This window comes from Furipterus horrens, unplaced genomic scaffold, assembly GCF_987537825.1.
Source record: "Furipterus horrens unplaced genomic scaffold, mFurHor1.1.pri manual_scaffold_1, whole genome shotgun sequence".
NCBI lineage: Eukaryota > Metazoa > Chordata > Mammalia > Chiroptera > Furipteridae > Furipterus > Furipterus horrens.
In genome coordinates, this window is record NW_028327171.1 from 102774252 (window position 1) to 102800382 (window position 26131).

The 26131-nt window shown below is 41.5% G+C and overlaps 1 protein-coding gene across 1 annotated transcript; it reads right to left on the bottom strand.

Annotated features, from left to right (window-relative positions):
- Nucleotides 1-24012: 24012 nt before the first annotated feature.
- LOC150021584 (heterogeneous nuclear ribonucleoprotein C-like) lies at nucleotides 24013-25410 on the bottom strand. The gene is made up of 2 exons (XM_090276867.1): nucleotides 24901-25410; nucleotides 24013-24861 (listed from the first exon to the last, which is right to left on the bottom strand). The coding sequence occupies exons 1-2, from the start codon at nucleotides 25215-25217 to the stop codon at nucleotides 24294-24296; spliced, it is 885 nt and encodes a 294-aa protein (XP_090132993.1). The 5' UTR covers nucleotides 25218-25410; the 3' UTR covers nucleotides 24013-24293.
- Between the last annotated feature and the right edge of the window lie 721 nt (nucleotides 25411-26131).

A 26131-nucleotide genomic window follows, 5' to 3' on the forward strand; every position in this document is an offset into this window, starting at 1 on the left:
GGGGAGCAAGAGAGAGGGAGAATTTCTTCATTCTTTGTAGGTTACATTAGCTTGTGCTTGGGATGAGCCAAATACCCTTTCAAAAGAGCCAATCAACTTTCCAGGTTTCTGCAGGCTTTAAATGGGTCCAGCTCCCAACCAATCCCTTCTTTCCCCAGGCTAAACTGACAGGACTCCTTGGTCAAGCACCACCCCATGCACCACTTTGACTTCTATTGCACGTGTGCCTGCCTTCCCCTGCACCCACCTGGCAATCTGGGTAACAGAGTGGAGAAGGGAACAGTGTTAATCCTCTTAGCAGAGCACAAGCTGTAGCTTCCTGGCTAGGGAGCAGGCTTCTGCTTCCAAGTTTATTAAGTTCAGTGTCTAGATCCCCTTGGTCCTATTTTCTAGCTAAATGCCAACTATAACAATTCCTTTTGTACATGTTTGCATGTGAATGCATGCATGCCTGAATCAAGAAAAAAATTAATAGAAATCCTAACAACAGTTATGTTCAGTATGAGAATGGTGATTTTCTATTTTCTTCCTCATATTTTTCTATACTTTCTAGATGTTCTGTATAATGGATATTCCTTACAATCATAAAAAGAATGATACTGTAAGTAAATTCCTCATTCGTATTCTTAAAAAATCAATCAGAATATCCAATATTCTGAATTATCCTAGTGTTTGATGTTGGGTTCATTACTTCCTTTTTTATGGGGTGTGCCTGCTGGGGCTTGGCTTTCACCTGTTCTTCCCTCTGCACTGCTGCCTCCACGCTGCCCGCTCCCCGCAGAAGCCTGAGGCTTTCCCTCTCCCGCCCACTGCTACTCCCTACTTCCTGCTTTTGCTCAGGCCCCAGGAGCCAGAGGCACTTTCGCTTTCTTCTCTCTGCCCAGGCCTTTGCCTAGCAAACATGCAAGCTTTGAAAACGTTTTTTTTTTTTTTTTCTTGCCACCATGTAAATTCCAAAAGCCAATGTTCTTCCTGGGTTCACATGCAAGGAGAAGATGTGGGTTGCCACTATTATTTAATTAAGAAAGCATTTGGTCAGAAATCTGAAGCTTGATCCTGCTTATATTTTTTGTGTTTATGCAAAGATCCTTAGCAAAACATTAGTCCTTTGATGTTTTGGGCCCCTTCATCTCATATATATCAAGAGGCTGAGAATTAGCCCAAAGGAAAAACAATCTAAAACTTGGGGGAGGGGGGGTAGGGAATATGTTATGAGATATTCACTGTAGCATAATTTATAAGAGCAAAAATTAGAAGGAACCCAGGTGACCCACAACTGGGAAGAAATTAAATAAAATAAGGCACATCCATAAAATAATTTTTAATTACAGCCATTAAAATTAATGACTGAGACTAGGGAGTAATGGGCAAATATTTAAATATAATTTTAATTAAAAAGAAAGCAAAGCTTAAATAACTTCTAACCTAAATAAAAGGGTATAAGAAAATCTGAAAGGACAAGCAGAGATTACACAGAAAAGCATCATTTCCCCCTCCAGATAGTTTCATTAGTTAGGATATATTCAAACCCAATAAAAAGGTGCGTTATTAACAGTTCTAAAAGGTTCAGTACTGAAGGATCTTACTACCCATCTGTGGACTGAAGTGAAATTTCCTTCCTTCCCACTTCCCCCACCTTAGCAGAGCAACTTCCTTCTGTGTCACAAGCATGGTGAAGCATCTCACTTTCCTCCCACACAAATATCTCTGCTTGGAATAAAGCAAAATGAATACCAATATTTACTACCATCCCACCAACCATTTATGACTGTGTCTCTTTCTAGATCTGCCCACACCTCGAACACTATTCCTACCCCCCAACCATGGCTATGACCTACCTGTATGGCAGAGTTAGCAAGTCTGCCGGGACCAGTAAGTGCCAATCAGGCAGTCCTGCAGGCAGGGCTATCCCACTACCTAGGAGTTAACATCTCTTTCTTGGCAATGCTGGAGGCCACCACCTGGAGAGGTCTGAGTAAAGCTCCACTCATTTTGACCACTGCCACCTCTGTGTTCCACTTGCTCCCTGACTTTGCTGTTCTCTTCTGCCCTCCACTAGAGAGTTCTTAAAACCTCTCATTAAGGCAGCTAACCTTGTACTATTTCTCAAGTTGCTTGTATCTAGGAAAAACAGGAGTACTGTACTTCTCTTTCTTGTTGAGGCTCCCCTCAGTGGATGGCTGAAGAAAGGTAGTTCATTCATCCAGCAAGAACTCAGAACCTGCGGAGGCTCCAGCAGGGCTGAGCCCTCTCCCATTCCATTCTTTCAGTGTGTCTGGGGAGCACAAAGCCCATATAAGAGTTGTGCGTCTGGACAAGCAAATCCATATGCATCATCACAAGGTCACTTTTCAATGCTTCACAAATTCCCCAGCTTCCAGCAAGAGGAAAATCCCTCATTAATGAGACTGTCTTAAACTCTGCATAGAAATTGCTTTGAAGGCATCCATTCATGATCATGCTTAACTTTTTCCCCAGCAGTCTTCCTTGGGGCCAACCTAAGATTCTCCAATGCCCCAAGCTGTTGTTAAGTTCCAGGCACATTTTATTTTGAACTTTAGAAGACTATTTGTACATTAAAGAAAAAAAAGGAGTTGGAAGAAATACAGCCAAATTATCACTATCATTGTTAGAGTGGTGGAATTACAGATGACTTTTTTTTAATTCTTATTTTCCAAATTTTTGTATTAACTTTTTTCAACCTAAAACGCAGAGGGAAAATAATACAAAAATATCTCAAGGTCTTCACCACTAATCAAAACTCTCTACAAAATCAGGATATTTCTTCTATTTGATCTTTTTTTTGTTTTCCCCAACTTCTGTCCTCTGGTGGGGACTTCTCATTCTGGTTTCATTCGTGCACCCCCTTTCCATTCCTGCCTTAGAGGAACTAAGCAGGGAAGCCACAAGCTGCCTTTTCAAAAAAAGCAAGCAACGTTAGGCAGCAGCCACAGGGACTAATGCGAGAAGCTGGAGAAGGTGTCGTTTTTCACTCAAACTGACATTTCAGCTGTTTCATAAATATGAAATCAAACTGGAGGGTCCAGATGGACTGCCACCCCCTCTGCCTTTTATTGGAATGACATGCTGTTTACCAGCCTCAGAAAGGGGGACTGAGAAATAAAACTTTCAGATGATGAGTCATTGAGGGAAATGATTGATGAGTGATGAATGAACTAGTGACTTTTTTTTTTCAGACCAGAATCAAGAGGAAGCCACTGCACGATGGACAGTGCTCCCCAGCACGTACTGCTGCCACAGGTGGGTCGTGACGAGGAGCAAGGTGGTCACATTTTCCAGGCACTGCACAGAGAACAAGTCACAACTTATGATCTAGATACAAGGTTGCATCTCCAAGAGGAAAGGGTCACTTCTATTGTGAGTGACCCCATCATAGCAACAGTTTCATATCAAACATGCATCATAAAAAGAGCATCACATGAAGGCAAATATAAAATTTGAGTTTTGAGGACACAGGCATCTGCTAGGGTCTTCAGATCATGAAATAGAGTATTTGTGATAGCACTGCCTCCCAAGTGCTCCCTAGAGCACTGTTTTGGAGGTGAACCTTGCAAAGCCTTGTCTGCACCTCCAAAGCCCTATGGAGCAGGAAGATGTCAGGAAGGCAGGGAAGTCCAGCAACACCATGCCCTAGACAGGTGTGTCCTGTTGTTACATTGTAAAGCTACAATATGCTCCCAAGTGAGGGAGATAGAATGTGGTTCTTCATCATCCAGAGGACTCTCAAGAGCACCCAGTCAGTCATTCATTGCTGACTCCTCCTCACAACTCTAAGGAGTCTCAGTTTCCTAAAAAGCAAACAGACAGCACTGGTTTATTTTATAGCTGTTGATGAGAAAAATTATAGAAATCTTTTTTTAGATTCATGTTTCAATCACAGACATCACAGAAGGGAGAGTTTAAGGAAGTATAAAAATGCATAGCTTGAATTTTCTTCATCATTTGAAAGGCAAGAACTTGAGGGTGTGCAGGACACTTACTTCATTGAAAATGTGGTGGTGGCCCTGGCTGGGTAGCTCAGTTGGTTAGAGCATCATCCTGAAACTCCAAGGTTGCAGGTTTGATTTCTGTCAGAACACACACAGGAAGCAACAACTGATGCATACATTTCTTCTCTCTCTCTCCCTCTCTCTCTCATAATCAATTTAAAAATTTTTTTTTAATGTGGTGATGATTTGTAGGCAGTACCTGTGACTTGGAGCCATACATTTTCCTGAATAGGCAGAAAAGACCCTCTACAACTGGACAGATTCCAGCTTGTTTGGTCAAATTCTTTGAAGAAACCAGCTTTGTGTGTACCTGAGAACCCAGAGGAGAAGAGCTTTGTTATACTTCAATAGACCAGCAATATCAGAGAGCTATTCTACATGCTCTTCCAAGCATTCTTCTGCAAAATAGAGTCCTCGAGAAGGGGCCTTAAGGTTCGAGTAGGAAGTGTTAGAGCAGAAAATAATTCCCTCCCTCTGCTCCTTGCTAGACCAACTGCATCTGTAATCCTCACACCAATATTTCTACCCTGCTCCAACTCCTGATTGTCTTACACCATATGCCACCTTTGAGGGATTTGATCAGAAACAACAATGCAAGCTGAGCATTTATCTGAGCTAATGTCTCTTTGAAATTAAGGGGAAAGTAGCTGCTGGATCACCTGAAGAAGGACTAAGAAAACTGCAGTGAGAATCTCTTCTATTAGAATAAGAAAATTAGTAGGAGAGAGGAGGTCAAGACATGGAGGCAGGAATATCTGGCTGAGCCTGTAGCAGGCTTTCTTTCTCTCTTTTAAGGTCTTCAGTTATCAGTGGGTCAGTGGTTTACTTGCAGACACATGTCTTGAGTCCAGTGAAGAAATAAATTTTCATATATATGTAAAATACATATGAAGTATATACACATATATGAAATACATACACTGACATACATATGTATGAAAACTTATTATGTGTATACATATATACAGAGAGAGATTCAAAAAAACTCTTTGTTGTTTAGCTGATTTGATTATGGTTTATAAAACTCTCAGATTGTTTTAAATGAAAATTTCCCTTGAATGGGCCATTGGATTTCCAGCTTGCTGGGATTACTAATTCTAGACACACTGTCTTATCCTTACAGGCAGATATCTACGGCAAGGGCCCCTTTAGGGCTATTTGCAAGACTCACTCAGGCATGTTTGGACTAGAATTTCAGTAGTTTCCATTACAAAGATAGAAAAATGAACACCAATTCAGGGCATATAGAACCAAAACGTAAAGCTGGTATAATTAAAGTACTACGTAAAGAGAATTAGTCTCTTCTCTTCTAGTTAAGATCCTAATTATTTCATTGAGATACTAGGCCATATGCTGGTTACTTCCCCATTGTAAGAAATTCAAAGGCTTAGCAAAAGAAAGTTCTATTTCACTAGTAAATATTAAAATCTACATTCAATTTAATGCAAAAAACATAATTAAATACTATGTGCCTAACCCTACACTAGATATTGAATGGGGATTTTAAAAAACTGAGTTTTTTTTTCTTCACTACATCGAATGTCATATATGTTTGCTATGGAAAAATTGAACAATAGCATAAGGCAGTATGTACAATCAAATTAACTTCTCAACTAGATCACATTTTTAAAAAGTTTTGTCTTGTTTTGTTTCATTTTGTTCATACTGATTGCGTGATCTCCTGTGAAGGACAATGGAAGCAAAGTGAGTGTAAGTGGGCAGGCATTAGGGCTGAAGTTGCTATCATTATATAAAAGGAAATGTCTAGAAATGACTCTGGTCCCACCAGATACACCTATTAGCTGCAGTGGAGAAAGGCTAAGTATTTCCCCAGATAAGCATTAAGCATCCACAGAAGATGCAATAACAGACAACAGCCTGGAGCCAGGTCAAGCAAATGCCTCAAGGAGTCCTGTGATTACAGATATACAGGAGGCAGTGGGACACAATGGGGGTGGTCCCAGGATAAGGAGAAATGCAGCCAAGACAATAGGCAGCATTAGGAAAATCTGAGAGTGGAGGCCATAGGGCTCATTTACATGGTCTTCAAGGAAGACATAAAAAATTGGGCATAACAGGTCTTCAAAACAGGGCATAAGATTTGAACAAATGATACAGGGGCCTAGTCAATACATAGAGATTCAAAAGCAGGGGGTGGTCTCAGGAACCAAAGGGCACAGGATTAGAGTCAGGTATGCAGGAACAGTGATTTATATTTACACATTGCACTATATGGTTTCAGAGTACTTTTACTTTCAGCACCACATTGTGTGGGTTCCTAGCTCATCTATTTAATAAGTTCACCTAGCATGTGCCAGGACTCATGGCAGGGATGAAGCTCCCAGACATAATAAACTTAGAGATGTAGAAAATGTGGCCCCAATACTGAGGCGAATATGGTCAAGTGTGAAGTACTGATGGGTAAACAGACAGGACAAAATGTAATCGTCCCTGAACACCACGGAGTTCAACAGGAGAAGGAAATCCATTTTGTCTTCTGTCCTTTTCCTTACTCTTTGTAACTGAATGAAAAGTTTACAGGTGACAGCCATAGGTCTAATGATAATAACTTAGCAACATTTCACATACCAAACAACTAGAATTTAAATTCCCATACAAGCGAACATTTAATTTCTGTCCCACAGGGCTGCACCTAAAGCAAGGAATCTTTTTAAAATTCCGTGTAGCAGGTCCTGCCATGAGAAGCACCAGAGGACTTGAAGGTGGTTCTAATGAGCTTCCATGTGACTTCAGTAATGTAGAGCTTCGAGGAAGGAGCTCTACATTACAAATGTACAAATGTTGGGTGATGAACTAAAGAAAAAAACATAGAAACCTTTGCTTCAGTGAATGTGTAAAGATTAAGACAATAAACACATGGGGTCCATGCCTGCGGGGACCCAAGATTCCTGGAACTTTGAATAATTTGAACCCAGTTTTCCTCCTCCCCCAGTTCTCCACCTAAATGTTCTGTTGCTAAGACAACAGGATGCTAGCAGGCATATGCATGTATCTGCTCCCTGCATGCTGTTGCCTAGCAACAGGATTCAGCAGAGCCTGAGCTCTCTCGCTCTTTACACTTACTCTGCCCCATCCATTGCCTTGACTTGCCACTTGCTTCCCCAACCCCCAAGGCAAATAAACAGGAAGCAGAAGACTGCTAGTCTCAGGATTTGAGCTTCTCCTTAATAGCCTATTATCAACACCAGGAGAAAACCTAAGCCTGGCTTCACTCAGCTTAACCTCTACACCATGAAGTTATGAAATGTAAACTTACAATTCCAGCTGAACAAAATCAAGGATGATTTGACAGTCTTAGTATTTGAAAGCTTGTTATGGAATCCTCATCTGTAAAAATCAAAGGGATGTTGTGGTAAGGAAAATACTGAACCACCAGACAATATTAACAGAGGATTTTACACCTGGAATGAGACAGTAGAAGATGGGAGATAAAATTTAAAAAGAAGGAAGGGGAGGGGAGGGGAGGCATAATAAAGGAGGAAGAAATTGAGTGCGGAAATGAGGAGCAAGAAAGAGAGGAGAGGCTTTTAATTCACAATAAATAATATCCCTTTGGAACATGATGGTGCGCACAAACTGGGAAAATCTACATTATGTGGAGTAGAATCTGATGCCTAAAAGAATAATAACACCAGGCATTACTTTAAGTGCTTTACATAGATTATTTCTATCTTCACAATGACCTTGCAAGATGAATGTCAGAAAAATGATTTCACAGATAGGATTCAGAACAGTTCAGTGATTTGACCAAGGCCACACAGATATAAAAAGCAGCAAAGCTATTAAAAATAGAGAGTATTCAAACAAATATTAGTCTTACTCAAAATTCCACATGGTTTCTTGACATGTACTATGATAAATATCTGGGGAAACGTGTGTGAAGCTTGTGAAATCACACAAATTGGTTAAACTGGGGACATTTTAAAGGAGATATAAATATGCTTTATCCAACATTAAAGGAATGGCTTTTTCCTCAAAGCTTTAATGCAATAATTTATTTTTTATAAGTTTTATTTATTGATTTTAGAGAGAGATGAAGGGAGGGAGAGAGACAGAGATAGGCACAGAGAGACAGACAAAAACACTGATTTTGTTGTTCCAATTATTTATGCATTCATTGGTTGATTTTTGTACATATTCTGAGGGGGGGGGGATCAAACCTGCAACCTTGGTGTATCAGGACGATGCTCCAACCAATTGAGATACCTGGTCAGGACTTAATGCAATAATTTATGAAAAGAAAATCATCTTGCCAAGTGGTAAAGGAAAAGCTGATTCTTTAACGAAGTGCTCAGGAAAAAGAGTTGAATCCTTTTGAAGAGGCTGAAGAAAGGAAACTTCAGGGTTTACTGCTATTGAAATTATAAATTTTGAAAATGTTTATGAAGTTATGGGAAACTTTGTGTACAGCAACCAGTATGTAAAGAAAAGCCACTGCTGCAGGAAAGTCAGATATAAACGAAAAATAAAATTCTGCTGAAACCTTGGTGAACTCTAATATGGGTCTCCTTCCTAGTAGCAACATAATGCCCTTGGTCAATGAACATGAAACCATGTGCTGACAGCAGGGGTGGACACACACATATTCAGTGCTTTTTGCTCAGACCCTCAAAGCTCCATGCACATAGAAGATGTGGCATTCTGGTCACATCAGCACGAGAGATGTGCCTGAGTTTGCCCAACCTAGGCTTAAGCCATAACCATGCTAAGTACATTTATTTTTCACTTTAAAGGGTGAGTACAGGCATGCTCAGCAAATCCTTTTGTCATATTCATTAATTCTCATAGTAAAGGATGCCCTCTGTTCTTTTTAAATTAAATTTATTAATAGGATCATATAGGTTTCAAGCGTACATTTCTATGATACGTGATCTGTATATTGCATTGTGTGCCCACCACCCAAAGTCAAATCATCTTCTCTCACCATATATTTGGCCCCCTTTAGTACTTCCCCACCCCCTTCCCTCTGGTAACTACCATACTGTTATCTATGTGTATGTTTCAGTTTTATATCCCACATATGAGTGAAATTCTATGGTTCTTAGCTTTTTCTGACTATTTCACTTAGCATAATATTCTCAAGGTCCACTCATTGTCAAAAATGGCAATATTTTATCTTTTCTGGTGGCTGAGTAGTATTCCATTGTATATATGTAACACATCTTTAGTCCTTTATTGAAGGACATTTTTATTTTCTCCATATCTTAGCCACTGTGAATAACACTGCAATAAACATAAGAGTCCACATATTTTTACAAATAAATGTTTTCAAGTTTTTTGGGTAGATACCCAGGAGAAGGATTGCTGGGTCATATGGTAACTCTATTCTTCATTTTTGAGCAACCGCCATACCGTTTCCCACAGTGGCTTTACCAGTTTATATTTCCCACCAGCAGTGAATGAGAGTTCTAAAGGACCCCCTCTAAATATTAAAAGGGGCCAGATAGACCCTACCTGACTATCAGGGTAAAGATTTTGGTATCCTAAGTACACAAAATTCGGTGCATAGATTAATAGCTTCATCCTTCCCTGAGTGTAAAGTGTTATTTTATTACACTATCACATGTGACACCTATTCTCCAGAAATAACTTGGCTTTTCTTAAGGATCAGTGCCAAACATGAAACAGGCTTTACAAGCTGCACGAGGTAACTTGTTACAGAGCTCTAAAGAAATATTGTATATAATATATAATCAAGTAATGGCTATAATGTGTCACAGCACAATCTGCAAAGACTACTAATTATCCCACAGTATCCATTCTATCTTTCTTTCATAGTCACAGAAAATTTAGCTCAGCATACGGCCACTCAGACTAAAGGCTGGCCAATAAGCTATAAGTGAAATTGTAGTGTGGCAATTCTTTAAACTTTAAGAAACAGCTCTTGCACAAACTCTGCCCCTTTTTTCTTTTCTTCTTTCCCCACCTGCTGGAATGTGGAAAATGTCATCTAGGAGCGTGAGAGAGAGTCACCCTAGAGATGGAGCTGGAGTAGAGCTAAAAAGGAGCCTAGGTCCCTGAGGACACAGTAAAAGCTACCACACCAGCTAAGGACCCCATACTGTTACCAAGCAAAAGGGGGGTTCTTTCATGTGGCATCTTTGTGTAAAACCCAATAATTGATGTTGAGGAAAACAGGTCTTTATTTGCAATATTCCAACCTGGGGAGGGCAAAGAGCGCTTCAGATCAGAGCCCTGTTTTCCCTTGCTCTCCAAAAGGCTACAAGCCAAAAACATGCCGAGAAGTTCCCCATCCCTTATCTATCAGCTGTCTCCTTCAGGATCTAGGGTACAATGTCATCAGCCTCCATATAACAGTCCAGCAAAACATGTGCTGTGTTGCACTGGATCATGCATGATTCTCTCTTTTCCCTTTCAAAGCCACATGGATCTCTCTTTCCTTCTAAAACCACATCGTTCTCTTCCTGAAAATGGCTGCCACCATATTTTTAAATCCCTGACCATAGCCTGTGACACAGCAGACAGGGCGACCAGTTCTGACCATTTGCAGAACCTTCTGCAGGCCCTGTATGCTCTTTCCTCACCATTCTATGGTCAACACCCCTCCCATCTCCTTAGGGCCTTGAAAGAAACAAATTCATTTGCATAACTAAGACACTAGATACCAGCCATACCTATGCAAAGGCACCTTGAAAGCTGTCTCCTTCCCCCATCCCCCAAACCGCCGGCTCTGGGGAATTTTGGGGACCCCACTCTGTAACAATGCAATCACATTTTATATAGGAGAACAATAAGCTGCTATCTCTTTAAAGCCCATATTTGCTGGGTTTTATTGTTACTTACAGCCAAATCTAATCTTAAGTAATGCACAGAGATTATAGCATAGCTCTTGTGGCCTAATTGGCTATCTAGGCAGGTAATAATTTGAATGACCTATAGCAGAGAAGAAATCCTGAATAGAAATGAGGATCGGAATTGTCTCAAGGTGAAACTCTCTCATCCTTCTCTGATAATCTAAGGAACTCTTGTCATTTTCATTAAAGATATAATTTTTCTTGTAGTATGCAAAATAAGATGTTCTCTTCTGAAAAAAAATTTTTTTAGCCACAAGCAAAACCCTGTCCTTTAAAGTTTCCATGCTGCTGCCTAGAGGAGAGTGAGCCCCATTGAATCCTCCTCACACTCCCAAATAAACACCCAAGAGGTGCTGTGTTTCAAAACATTTCTAAGAAGTGGCATCCAAGAGGCTCATCACCAGAGCCCTTGTACTGATAATAGCAAACTTTGGGGGTAATGATGAAACTCATCCAGCAAAATGGATGAATATAAATTATTACTTAGTGTCTTTTCAATGTCTGAAGAGAATCTGTACATTGAAAATGTGTGTAGTCTGTATCAGTACTGTCCAATAGAACTATAACGCCAGCCACAGATGCGAGCCACATGTGTGGTTTTAAAAGGTCTAGTAACTACATTGAAAAAAAAACACAACTGAAAATAACTATAACAATATATTGTATTTAATACTACATATCAAAATTATAAACATTATATATAATAATCCATACTTAATAAACAATATACTTGACTTTTTTAAACAAATCCTTTAAAACCCAGTATATATTTATGCATTTCAGTTTGGGCTAGTCACATTGCAAATACTCAGCACCCACTGTGGCTAAGTGACTCCTATACTGAACAATAGAGATCCAGAGTATGCCATCCACTGGTTAGTGCAATAGAATAATATCGTTGAAATGTCTGGGGTCTCTTAAGTTTCCCAAGTCCATCCAAGGCCCCTGTCTTATCTAACCATAGATAGAAATGGCGATTCTTTGTAAATAGCTACTGAAATGGTGATGCCATTCCTACCACTCATAATCATTTATTCAAATCTTATTTATCATGAGGTTTTCCTTTTATCTGTTGATACATTTAACCCTATTCTTCTGTCTTCCACAGAAGAGAAACCCAGTGACCCAAAACCTCCACATAATAATCCTCCATGTTAGGAAGTAGAAAAATCCAACAGTGGTCTCAGCTCACCATGGTGCAAAGGTGGTGGTGGTGATTTACAAGGACCACATCCCAATCCCAAAGCATTCATTCTCAAACTTTTATTTGAAGTTCCATCACTTTACTTTGAATTTGCTGCCTGGTTTATCTGTATTTGCTTCTTAAAGATTTAAAGAATGTGACATGTCACTATCACTTCAATTCTCATGTTGTATTAAGATCATATTCTCCTCTTGGGTCCTATAAACCTTGGCCTTCCTGTTTAGTTGACCCAATAATAATGAAATAAACCACTAGATCTGTGGACATTTAAAATTCAGCTGGACAGTCAGTTGAAAGCCAGTGCTTGACAACAGAGATCAGAAATTTAGGAATACCAGAAAAGGTCCAACCATTAAAAATTAAAAAATGAATGTGTATCACTTCATAGCTCATGATGGGTTATTCACTGTCATGCAACAGCAATGACTGAGTAATAATTACATGCCTGGTCCTATGCTCAGAGAATAGCAGTAAGCAATGGGCATGGTAACACATATCACCGTCAGGAGCCATCACAGTGATGTCCCCAAATAGAGAAGGGGAATGAAGGGGAAATGGGTCCTGTCGGTTCAGGCAAGTGGTTGGCCAGGGCCTTTTTCCCTTCCCTTCTCACAGGTCCATGTCTCTCTCTCTCCCCATGTTGCCTTTTCAGAGAGAGGAACAATATTCACCAGCCATGAATATGTAAGCAGCTCTGCTTCCCTGTCAGAAAGCAAAGAATGAAGACAGAGAAGGTAGAGGAAGAAGAGGAAGGAAAAGCTAGAATCGCACCTCATTCTAACATCCCCCCTTTCCAGTTACTATCAAACTGAACATCCTGGAGGTAAAATTAGATCAATTAAGCCTTTGGTGCCAAGACTTTGCCACTCTTTCTCAAGCAAGTACGATGGAATAGAGAGACCACTTTTAAGTGCAGGCACCCTGCCCAGTGTCAGAACAAACAGTGTTACCCTCAGCATCCCTGGAGGCTCTGGCAGTGGCCTCTGGACTAATAGGAAGATACCGGGATGGTCCCAAATGTACCTACTAGAGGAATAGGTCCTCTGTATGTTAGTCCTGTATTTAATTATGTTTATAAGTGACTTCCACCTTCATTTCCAGTATATGTTCTTGCCAGAAATAAGGAAAGGAGAGCCCCTGGCTGGGTAGCTCAGTTGCTCAGTTGGTGAGAGCGTCATCCCAATATGCCAAGGTGGTAGATTATATCCCCGATCAGAGCACATATAAGAACCGACCAATGAATATATCAATATATGGAACAACAAATCATCTCTCTCTCTCTCTATCTCTCTGCCCTCCCTCCCGCCACCCCTTTTCTCTCTCTCAAAGAAAAAAAATCAATTAAAAAGAAAAAAGAAAGAAGGAAAGGGGAGAAAAAGCTCCAATGCATTACAAGAATCACGTTTGAGAATCCTAATATCTACTTCAAGGTGCATTCCTCTTTGGTAAACATGTAGTCTGTTTGCATTTAATTCTGCTACACCAGCCCTGCAAGAAAGTTAGCCAAATTGATAATCGATTCACATGATCTTTGCTCACTCATTAAAACACACCAAACAGTTAATTCCCTTTTCTGCTGGGAGCTCTCACTGGCTCTACGCAGCTTGAATGTTAAACAGCCACTCAGGGCTCCAGGAACATAGCAGAGCCATTAGGTGGTAACTGTTTCAAATCATTCAAAGCAAGTCTCTGAAATGAACAGCCTCACTGTCCCTTCAATTAAATCTTTAGTGAATCGTTATTGATCTGATGACCATCAGATGATAAAGAAGATTTAAAGATCTCAAAAGGACCTGATTTACTTGACCATACCACCTTCTCCCCCCTATTCTATCTACTTGAATAAGGGAAGAGAGAAGGGTTTTTGAATACTGTTCACTCCAGCAGCTGCAATATGAGCCCATTAGACACATTAGCCAATACTCTACTAATACCCTGCCAATCTCAATCTCTATCTCCTTCTCTCTCCTTTCCTCTTCCCCCTCCTCTCTCTGTTTCTGTCTCTCAGATCTATCCTCTCCGTACCCTCATCCATTCATTGAAAAAATCCTCCCCCTCTTTATCCTGGTCCAGATGCTGATATCAGAGATTCTCAATAAATTGTGATGCTACCAGGAAGTCAACAGATTATATAGGCAAATCCCGTCCCTTTACAAAGGAGAAACCTTGGGTTTCAGCAATTATTTGGTGACTAAGCTGTGACTATTAGCCAAGTTTCCCAACACCCAGGGCAATGCTATTCCCTCTAGCCCTCTGACCTAGATGCAGTAATGAAGATGTAACCTATAGCTTCTCTAAAAATCTTGTTTCAATTTTTTTACCTCAAAGTGAGTACAAATGTTAATGCCAAGTCTTCTGACATTTCTCTCACTCATTCATTGGACTATCAGGTACTGTGGTCAATCCTTGGGAATATAAAAAATGAGTTAAAACTTTTAAATATGGTAGGGAATATAGATAATGAGATAGGTAATTTGCAATTCAATGGGTGATAATGGAGAAAAAGAACAATAAAAACACCTAGATATTATAACTAAAGAAGGAAACACTAAAGCACATAGTCGTCGGCGTCGGCAGCCGTCCGTCTCGAGAGACGATGGCGTAGCTTCTTGAGAGTCTATCTGCACCGCTGAGAATGTCTGTACAGTCCGATTCGGGAGTGACAATCCCTGCCGCACTTGGTACAGGTGAAGGCAGATGGCCGTTGTTGCTGCTGCTGACGCTGCTTCCGCCTCGATCTTTTCTGGTCCGCCTCCTTGTTGCGCGCAGCCTCCGCGTGTGACATACCTTGCCTGACCACGAGCCTCCAGGCTAGGCGGTCGTCTGCTTGAACTTCCCATGTGTTGAGATTGATGGAGCATTGTGTCATGTCCTTTTTGCAGATGTCTTTGAACCGCAGTTTTGGGCGCCCTGTCATCCTCTTGCCTTCTGCTAGCTCGCCGTAGAGGAGGTCTTTGGGGATACGGCCTGCATCCATTCTTTTGACATGGCCGAGCCACCTGAGGCGTCTCTCGCTAAGAACTGCATGCAAACTGCTCATGTTGGCTCGCTTCAGCACCTCGGTGTTGGGGACCTTATCCTGCCAGGCGACATGCAGGACGCGTCGCAGGCACCTCATGTGGAAGCTGTTGAGTTTCCTTTCGTGCCTTGCGTAGGTGGTCCACGTCTCGCTGCCATAGAGGAGAGTGCTGAGTACGCAGGCTTGGTAGATGCGCAGTCTGGTTTTCTCAGTGAGGCTGGAATTGTTCCACGCTCGCCGGTTCAGTCTGGCCATAACTGTGGCTGCCCTGGCGATTCTCCGGTTGACCTCCAAGTCGACTGACAGAGAGCTCGAGATGGTGGACCCGAGGTAAGTGAAGTCGTTGACAACCTCCAGGGTGTATCCGTCGATGGTGATGCATGGGGGAGTCCCCGTGCCTTGAGCCATAACATTCGTCTTCGTCAGGCTGATGGCTAGTCCGAAGTCCTTGCATGCGTGGGAAAGGCAAGTGACTAGCTGCTGGAGTCCCTCTTCGGAGTGTGATGTCAAAGCTGCGTCGTCGGCGAAGAGCATCTCACGGATGAGCACCTCTTTGACTTTGGTCTTGGCTCGTAGACGGGCCAGGTTGTAGAGCTTGCCATCGGATCTGGTGTGAATGAAGACACCCTCGATGCAGTCCTTAAAGGCGTATTGGAGGAGCATGGAGAAGAAGATTCCGAACAGCGTAGGCGCGAGGACGCAGCCCTGCTTTACTCCGCTGCTGACTGGGAAGGCCTCAGAGGTTGCGCCGTTGTAGGACACCGTGCTGTGCATGTTGTCGTGAAAGGACATGACCACAGCAAGCAGATGTGGTGGACAGCCAATCTTCCGTAGCAAGCTGAAGAGTCCGCTTCGACTGACCAGATCAAACGCCTTCGTGAGGTCAATAAAGGCGAGGTAGAGTGGTTTATGCTGCTCGTGACACTTCTCCTGCAGCTGGCGTAGGGAGAAGATCATGTCCACTGTTGAGCGGCCAGCTCTGAAGCCACACTGGGACTCTGGGTAGACGCGGGAAGCAAGGGTCTGCAGGCGGGCAAGAGCGACCCGGGCGAATACTTTGCCGACGACGCTGAGGAGAGAGATGCCCCGGTAGTTGTTGCAGTCGCTGCGGTCTCCTTTGTTCTTGTACATGGTGATAATGTTGGCGTCTCTCATATCCTGGGGGATGTAACCCTCCTTCCAGCAGAGACAGAGTAGATGGTGGAGCGGCTGTAGCAGGACTGGTTTCCCGCTCTTTAGGATTTCTGGAGGGATTCCGTCGCTTCCTGGTGCTTTCCCGCAAGCGAGGCGGTCGATGGCTTTGCTGAGCTCTGTCTGCCGCAGTAGGTGGGGTGTCTAGCTCCTCCATGACTGGTAGGTCTGGGATGGCGTTAAGAGCAGTGTCTGTTACGGTGTTCCTCGTTGCGTACAGCTCGAGGTAGTGCTCGGTCCACCGCCGCATTTGCTGTTCCTGGTCAAAAGCACATAGTAAGTGCTCCATAAATGCATGTTCATCTCCTCTATACAGTAGTTCACAAACACTAGCTATGAACCAATTGCCTCAGGATTTTCTGGGGAGCTTTATTAATATACTGGAGTATAGTTCTAGAATATTTTTAATTATTCCCTGGGATGGTCTAATCCACAGTGAGTTTTAGGATTCCATGCATGGCATAATAAAGGCAAAGAAACAACTGCTGGGGAGCTTCACAAAGGAGCTAATGTTCAAATTAAGTTTTAAAAGATAAGCAGGGACTTCAGACAATTATGTGCAGGATTATAATGTGGAAAGAAATAGTAATTTTCATATAGCTTTTCACATGGTAGAATTAGGGCCAGTGTATTAAACTTAATATTTAATATGATTTTTTAAGGAGCTGTTTTAAAATGCATGGCCCACTCCAGGAGGCAGGAGGCAGGAACCAGCCCATCACTGAAGCATCCAAGTTGTGTTGGTTGACTAGAGCTCCTGGTTCTTTTCTACTCGGGCAGGTCTTCCTCATCACTTACTGCACATGTTACCTTATATGCTCAATTTACACTGTCAATGAGTTCATCATATTATCGAGTACCTGAATGAATGAATGAATGAATGAATGATTAAGTGTGACAAAATGAGGGAGGGATCCCCAAATTCTCCACAGCCCATGGTTTGGGGGGTGGGAGAAAAAGATAATGCAACTTTTAAGGTACTTTGCATATCTATGGCAAGCTGATAGCAAGATAATAGCTGTGCTGCTGCCTGGGTAAAAGGGTGGATGGTACTGCTTAAGATACTTCTCAAAACAATGACATATAGAGCTCCAGGTCATCATTTAAAATTAGGGGGAGCCATGAAAGAGAGGCCATGTGGTTTGAAAGGATGTAGAAGGGCCCTCCCATCTGCCATGAGGTCTGATGTGGAAGAAGGGGCCATGCAGTTTTGGATTAAGAGCGGCAGTACGAGAACATGAGGAAGGAGCATGTTAGAGGAACATGAGGAAGGTGCCATGATGAAGGAGCATGTTGTGGCAGCCATGTGAGGAGGAGGATAATGTAGCAGCCATGTGGGAAGCAGCAAGCAGTTTGTAGTCAGGATTTGGCCGTGTGGCCTTGGCTAGTAAGAAAGCAGGCAAGCTGCTGCTTTGATTGTGCCAGCTCTAGCTGACTCCAAAGCCACCAAGGACTCTTTGCAGGCTTGGACTCTATCTGGACTCTTAGAACTCAGGACATATGCAGAGGACACTTTCTTAGGACTTGTGCCTTTCCTGGACTTCACCATGATGCAGTGTAACACGGCACATGCTTTCCTGGACTAGTATACGGAGGCTGAAGACAACATACCCCAGATCCTGAAGAAGAGAACTGACAGATAAGGGATAGGGAACTATTGGCTAGGCTTTGGCTTATAGCCTTTTGGGGAGCAAGGGAAATGCTGGGTGTCGTGGGAGAATAGGGCTCTGAGCAGGAGTGTTCCCAGCTGACCCCCCCCCCACCACCACCACAAAGGTTGGAAAATTGAAAATAAAGAGCTGTTTTTCTCAACACTAGCTGTTGGGTCATACACCAAGGTGCCACATGAACAAGTCCCACTTTCCTCACTAACATAAGTACAATCAATTCTTCCTTTGTAACACTGAAGCCTCTATCATTTCTTAACAGCAAATAGACTTCAATGTCTGGGGTCTTGTGCATTTTTGCAATCTCATTCTCAACTAGCTTTTCACTCAGGATATACTCAAAAACTGTTCACAGTATTTTAAATGAATCCCTATTAAATCTTATTTTGTTAGGTTTACCTGTTTCTAGATTTTAAAACTTCTCAGTTCTGACAATCATAGAGGGTCAGTTTAGAGGAGTTGAACTCTAAGTGCTTTCAAACTCTGAAATCTGTGATACTATGAATGGGCAGAATTTCTATGAATTTATTAAAATCAAATTGGGTCTAGTGAATACACTAACAGCTGTCCATGTGTCCTCAGTGGGAATCTTCAGGGAATAAAAGAGAGAAGCTTCCCTTCCTGATACTTACTTCAGCTCAGTAACCAAATACTGATCACCCCCTTTAGCCAAGAATGTAGAGTCGCAAGATAAGCAAGGTATGACCTACCTCAAACAGTTCACCATATAGTATCTACTATCACTGTCCTCCATTAGATATCTATACCTTTAGCCAACCAAACACAGATCTTACTCTTTAAAACTAAAGGAAAGATGCTTCCATTTTTCAACTCCTCAGACTTCCCATGTGCTAAAAAAAAAGTGCATAGAATAAATGAAATAATAAATAAATATCGACTATTTTCCATATAAAAGAATATTTTTTTCAGTGCTTGCCAGATTTCTCAGTAAATCCAAGATTTACAAACCCAAAGTAAAAAGAGATAGATGAAATATAGACAACTGAGTGGCCCTTTCTTAATGACAGATATGTGAGAAAGTGGTAGGAAAGGAAAGCATTAAGAAACTCAGGCTCTGAGCTCCTGGCACAGAAGCAGGTGGCTGCAAACACACCTGCCCCTGCAGCACTGATGCAGCAGCCATGTAGCATCCTTCCCTCCCCCGCCCAACCCCAGGACGGCTACCTCCTGGTCCCCCAACAGCATCACCTACCAGTGACTTGACATTCCTGGTATTTTCTTTTCTTTTTTTAAAGTATATTTTATTGATTATGTTGTTACAATAGTTCCAATTTTTTTTCCCCTTTGCTCCCCTCTGCCCATTCCTGGTATTTTTATGCAAACAAAGAATAAGAAAGCTTTAGTCCTTTCCTTCTGCATGCATCTATCCTCTACCTGAGCCCCCGAATGTGTGACCTAAAACACAGGAACATAGGAAAACATAGGAACACAAAAATAGGAAAGACCGAGAAAAATATTTTAAAGAGCTGCATTTTCTACTCAATGAGAAAGATGAAAATGATTCCTTTATTAAACAAAATTAAACATTTCCAAGCTTTTATCCTTTTCTCTTTAACCCCCTTCAGGTTAAAATCTAATTTTTTTTCCCCAAAGAACCATCAAATTGACTCTAAGAGAATAATTGCGAAGGTGTGAAAGTACCACACGTACCACACACATCCTGGAAACAGGCTGTGTTTCTTAATTTTCACCCTATTAGGGTAATTTCCTGCTACCAAGGTTTTTTTTTTTTTCTTAGAGTCCCTGCACACTGGCATCCTGGCAATTCACAGCTGCTTTGTGAAGCAAAGAGAAAGGAGGCCATTTAACACCTTTCTGGAAATAGATACGATAAATGTAGCCATCCTGTTAGCCGGCACAGGGTGAGGAAAAAGGACGGACCCATACGATAACATGGGTGGGCATGTCACCTACAAGAACTTGGCTGCTGTAGCTTTTTAACCTGCAGTGACACAATTCATAAATCCACTGTTCTAAAAGAAACCAGACAACTTACAAACTAGGAAATACACTTCTAAAAATGTTCACCTTTCTCAAGCAACAAAATATAAGTTCAAAAAAAATCCCAGTATCCTTTCTTTTGCCTCTTAGCATTTTTTAAACAAACAAACAAAAAAAATCAGGTGCTGATGAGGGTCCAGCAAAACTGATATATTTCTACAGCACTGTAAAGTTGAGCAGCCTTTTTGAAAAGCAGCGCAGAATTAAATACTAATGACCATCAAAATATTCATGTTCTTTGACCTGGTAATTTCACTTATTGATATCTATCCTAAGAAAAACGTAGGGAAAGCTGTATACCCAATTACAGTCATTGCACATCTGTTTATAATAGTGGAAAAACTGGAGAAAATATGTATATAGGCAAATTATTGAGTAAATCACAGTCCATTGACTGAATGGACCATTAAAAAGAGCCCAGATAAGCATTTAGCACATGTTAGGTACTCAGTGCTGATTGTGTAGAAATGCATAAAGTTTTTATAAAATAAAATAAATAAAAATAAACATGTTTATTGTAACATGTTTATTGTAACTGACATATATAAGGAAAAAGAAAGTCGATTTTCTAAATTTTCAGTATTGTATTTTTTAATACTTGCACACTATAATGAAAAAGTAAAAATAAACAAATGAACTTATCTCCATGGATGGCAGTAAGCTAGAAAACAAAGTTGGGGAGGGATCCCCAAAGTCCTCACAGTTCACAGTTTGGGAGATGGGGCAAGGAGACAATACAGCTCTAAGGTACTTTGCAAATCTATGGCAAGATGGTAGTTAGATAATAGCTGTGCTACTGCCCAGGGGCAAAAGGTGTACTTGACTTTCAGGATTTAAAAAGAAGGGTGAGCAGTTTTGTGGGGGAGCATGAAGAAGGAGCATGAAAGAGCCGCATCTGTAAGGGAGCACGAGAGAGGAGCATGATGGAGGAGCATGTTGGAGAAGCAGGTGGAAGGGTGACATGATGTAGGAGGATGTTGTAGCAGCCAGGTAGAAAGCAGCAAGCAGCTACGCAGCTTGCAGTCTGGGCTAGTAAGAAAGCAGGCATGCTGCTGTTTTCATCGGGCCCACTCTAGCTGATTCCAAAGCCACCAAGGACTCTGTCTTGCAGACCCAGACTCTATCTGGACTCTTGGAGCTCAGGACATATGAAGAGGAATGCACCATGATCCAGTGTAACATGGTACATGCTTTTCTGGACTATTACACAGAGGCTGAAGACAACATACCCCAGATCTTGAAGGAGAGAGCTGACAGATAAGGGATGGGGAACTAGTGGGCTTGGTTTTGGTTTATAGCCTTTAGGGAGCAAGAGAAGTTCTGGGTTTTGTGGGAGAACAGGGCTTTGAGCAGGAGTGCTCCCAGTGCCCCCCACCCTTGCCACCAAGATTGGAATTTTTATAAAGACCTGTTTTTCTCAACACTAACTGTTGGGTCATACACCAAGGCGCCATGTGAATGAGCCCTGCTTTGCTCAGTAACAAGCTGGGCATCCTTTCAGGCCAATAGGGTGTAAGAATGCATTGTCAGATATTCCTCTCATTCACATGGGCCTCAGGTAATAAAAAGGGTAGGCCTAAAAGGTCATACAAAGAATGTTCCTTCTTTGTAAGAGTGCACAGGGCTTATGAACAAATCTAGAAAATGATCAGTGCAAAGGCTTTGAGTTGACATGGACTTGATGGAGAAGCAGTGAGTGGTCTCTTCTGAGATCAATCAGAACTTTCTGCTGGACCTTCCTGCTGCTCCAATTCTAGTTTGGCAGTTGAGACCCTAGTGTAGATACACAGAAAGCTAAGTGATGCTATAGGGCTACATAGCAAATGTCAACAGGGCCCTTCTCTTGGGAGCATAGAATCAAGTCTAGAAGTGAGATGCTCATATTTGATGCTATGGGAAATCTACTAGGCTAGGATACTAGAAATCTGAGTTGGATCCAGTTCTGCACATCTTTAACTCTGGAGTTTCAACAAATCGTGTTAACTTCTGTCTGAATCCCAGTTTATTTATTGGTAAAATGAGCAGGCAAAAAAAAAAAAAAAAAAAAAAATCCCTTCCTCCAGCTATCTCACAAGGCTGTTAACAAGGATCAAAGAAATCAGTGCAGCCCTGGCTGGGAAGCTCAGTTGTTTGGAGCATTGTCCTGACACACCTCGGTTACAGGTTCAATCCCCTACCATTGCCCTATAATTGTTAAATGGAAGAAACTTACATAAAACAGTAAGATTGATGAAAAAAAACTATTTATAAATAGTGATATTTACTGACAATAGGTTCAGAAGTGCAAGACTCCATTTTCTTCCTGCCCTCAAGTCTAGAAAATCATCAGTGCTGCTTCAAAATTATTCTTTGTACAGTTAGTGGGCATAAGCAAGTTAAAATAGGAAACGCCAGAGGATCTATAAGAAAAAGGAATATCTTTTATGTCTGAGATGCAAGAAATAACAGTCAGTGACTTCCATTTAAAGTTAGCACTTTATTCAAGTTTTCCTTTCTGAAAGTAAGTTCTTCTTACCAGAGAGCATGGCTGTTTATAAAACTCATTCTACCATCACCTTCCAGTGCAGCTGAGAGACAGAGGACACATGGGACAGCAGCATTCCCAGGGAACAAGAAATTGCACCAAATGAGAAGAAACCTTTTATTTAATCAATAAATACTTGTTGAGCACCCACTAGATACTGGGGACAAAACAGAGAAGCAGATAGACAAGGTCTCTGCCCCATACAGTTTAAATTCTAACTTACTCAGGTCTGACATTGTGAACATAGAAACATAGTTTATGAAGTTTTGCAACTGAGGTCTAAATTCTGAGTGGTCATGAGAGAGTGAAAATTCTCTACAGTTAGAGTAAAATAATCCATACAAAGAAATGTCCATTTGGAGATATAAATAATATGGAATAAATAAGTATAAATAAGTAAATCAATGGCAGTAGGACACAATCCTGCCAGCATCTACTACCCTGAAGCGATAAGTGAGAATTCCCTTCATTTGAGAATCCACCCCCCACCCCAGTCTGTTTATTTTCAGTGAAGCCATTCTAACCCCAGATGTGGGAGTGGACCATGTCACCTAGATTAACCCAATCAGCATGCCACCATTCCCCTGGCTACAGTGATTGGTTCAGGGATGGATGCTAGACCCATATCAAGTCAACAAGGGCCAAAGAGACTCAATTATCTAAGACATTCACTTGGGAACATTAGAGAAATGTTCCTGTTTCTTTCTTTCTGGAGATCACAGAGAGAGAGGCTGTAAAACCTGAGAGCAGGTGGGGTCTTTTTTTTTTTTTTTTTATTTCCCTAAAATCTTGACATGTTTAAACTTCTTCTTATTTAAGGATGAAACAATTTAGCACACAACAAAAATCTCAAGAAAGGGCACCAAGTAGGCCACAAAGCACTGACGAAAAGGCTTAATATATTTCCCAGTTTTCTTCATTAGGATATAAAAGCAATTTTGCAAGACTCTCCACACCACTTCAAAGTTACTTGTCTCCTTACTACAACACCCACCCCAATGAAATATAATTTGAGTAGTGTGTGTTGGTATGCATAATAACGATGACTCAAAGAAAAATATACATTCTAGGGGTTTTGTGGAGGCCACTGTGAAACAAAGAATTTGAAATAAACAATTATAAAATGCAAAAATAAAAAAAGCCCAGGTTTTTTTTTTTCTCTTTCCAAATTCCTGGTTTAATAAGGACGTGTTTATTGTGAGGAAAAAAAGGTCCCAAACAGGCTGTTCACAAAAATAACCCACAGTATCAACTTTAGAAAACAAATCTTAAAGACTATTACACTAATTATTTTCCTAGAGGATGCATTTGACATGCCAATTCTCATTCACAAAAATACATTGTTACATTTGTGTTGAACAGCCCCACGCAGCACTCTTACGTGGGGTTAACACATACACCTCTAACTCAAAGCTGCTCTCAGGAGCTACTTAACTGGTGAGATTGCCTTTGCAGTTAGGGAAGCAACTACTCAACTCATATATGAATGAAAAGAACTGTACTCCCTGCATAACAAGAAATTATTTTGGAGACAGTTGATAAAAACCATACATCCTTTTTATTGTTAAGTCGTAAAGAGGTATCAAAATTAAAAGCAAAAATTACAGGGTAAGACTTAACTACTAGGAGCGTCAAAGGAAGTAAAAATGGGACTAGGCGCAGGACAATATGAATTAATGAACACGGGAGGAACAAGGATGGGGAGAACAGTGAGCATGTGCTGAAGATACTAGGGGAGAGGATCTGGTGAAAATTTTGATCTTAGACAAGCGCCTAGGTAAAGAAATAATGGGACAAGATTTCTAAACCCCACTATGTGCTTAAGAGTCATCCTCGCCATTGGCGCTGTCTCTGTCATCCTCTCCTTCCTCAGCCTCTTTTTCATCATCCTTGATCAACTCCAGCTGGTCATCCCCCCGATCTTCATTATCATCATCATCCAGTAGGTCCCCCTCCTCAGCAGAGTCATCTGCACCCCCCTCAGACTCCATCTTCACATTAGTCTCATCTTTCTTCAGGGAGCTGCTGCTCTGCTCCTCTTCTGACTTATCATTCTTCATCTCTACTCCTTGTTTGCTCTGCTCCTTTTCAATTTTTTCCAGGCTTTCCAGTAGAGAATCCACTTTTTGTTTTATCTGGGTCAATTCCTTCTTAATGGCCTGAAGATCATCTCCTTTCAACTTTCCAGACTTGGAAGAAGATCCTCGCTGTCCAATCTTAGAATTGAAGCCGCTTTTGCCCCTTTGTGAAGTGTTTCCTGATACACGATGGCGTTTCGAGGGCACTACAGCCCGAGCAATAGGAGGAGGAGGAGGAACACGTGCTGGGTAACTGTACATCCTGTCATAATAATCCCGTTGAAAATCATAGTCCAAGTCAAAGGAGGAGCTGAGTAGAGGGGACGGAGAAGGGTGTTCTGGTACTGACCCGTACATCTCCGCTGCAGATCGTTTCACACCTGCTTTCCCCCGGTTCACTTTTGGCTCTGCAGCCAGATTAATATCTAGAACCTGGCCAGCAATCATCCTGCCATCCTCTCCTGCCACTGCAGCCCGGGCATTTCTCTCATTAACATATTGAACAAAGGCAAAACCCTTATGAACTGAGCAACCCACAATTTTGCCGTATTTTGAGAAGATAGCCTCCACATCAGATTTCTTGACCACAAGAGTATTAAGATTTCCAATGAATACACGGGAGTTCATGGAGCGAGGATCTGTCTTGTTGGTAACATTGCTGGCCATTGTCTTTGATGATAAGGTTCCTCACAAAGCCGAAATGTAGCTGAAGATCAAAAAAATCTCACAGGAGAGAGAAGGGAGAAGAGATTCGATTCTGAATCTCCTACTCCCGGGTTCTAGGCGGAGAAAACAAATGCTGATCGAGGTCAGAAACGCGGCCACAAACGCTCAGCCTGCGTCTCTGCACAAAATGGCCCCCTAGGTGGGGTCTTATTACAAAGTCAGGCTTGAGGAAGTAAAGCCAAGAACATAGAGAGAGATCTAAACATCATGTGAGTTCTTAAGCCTTTCCTTTGTATGTGTTTAATTACAGGAAGCAGATAAACTTGAATTGGGTGTTCTGTCACTGGCAGTGAAAACCACCCTAACTGAAATAATGGACGAAAGCATAAGAAAAAGATGATCTGAACAGGGCCTTGTCAAGTATTTCTTCAGTTCCTTAAAGAAGAGGAATTAGACTTAGTACTAGAACAATCACACACATTATTGAAGCTATACTTTTGACCATTTTTCCAAAATATATAAGGATTAGGTTGGATTATGCATAGGATAAAAAGAAATAATAAGAGTGGTTTTAAAAGCAGTAAAATAAAGCCTAAGGCCCTTTACTTACTGGTTGGGAGGAGGTCCAGGGTACCCCTGAGTTGGTACCCTCGAAGCCACAGCTGGAGAAGCAGAGTGATTAAGTGTTAAGGGGCTACAGCCAATGACTATTTATCAACAAGTACTTAAGTATTTCAGTATTTTAACAATTTGCACATTCAATCCAGTGTACACTCGGCAAAAATCATTCTAGTACATGGCCCCAGTTATCCCCACCACATGGTTCTCCTTCATTCCCATTGGTATCTGGGTAAATGCAACGCCACAGGTGGGACAGAAGAAAAGCACGCACTGGTTTAAAGGGGCCCTTAATT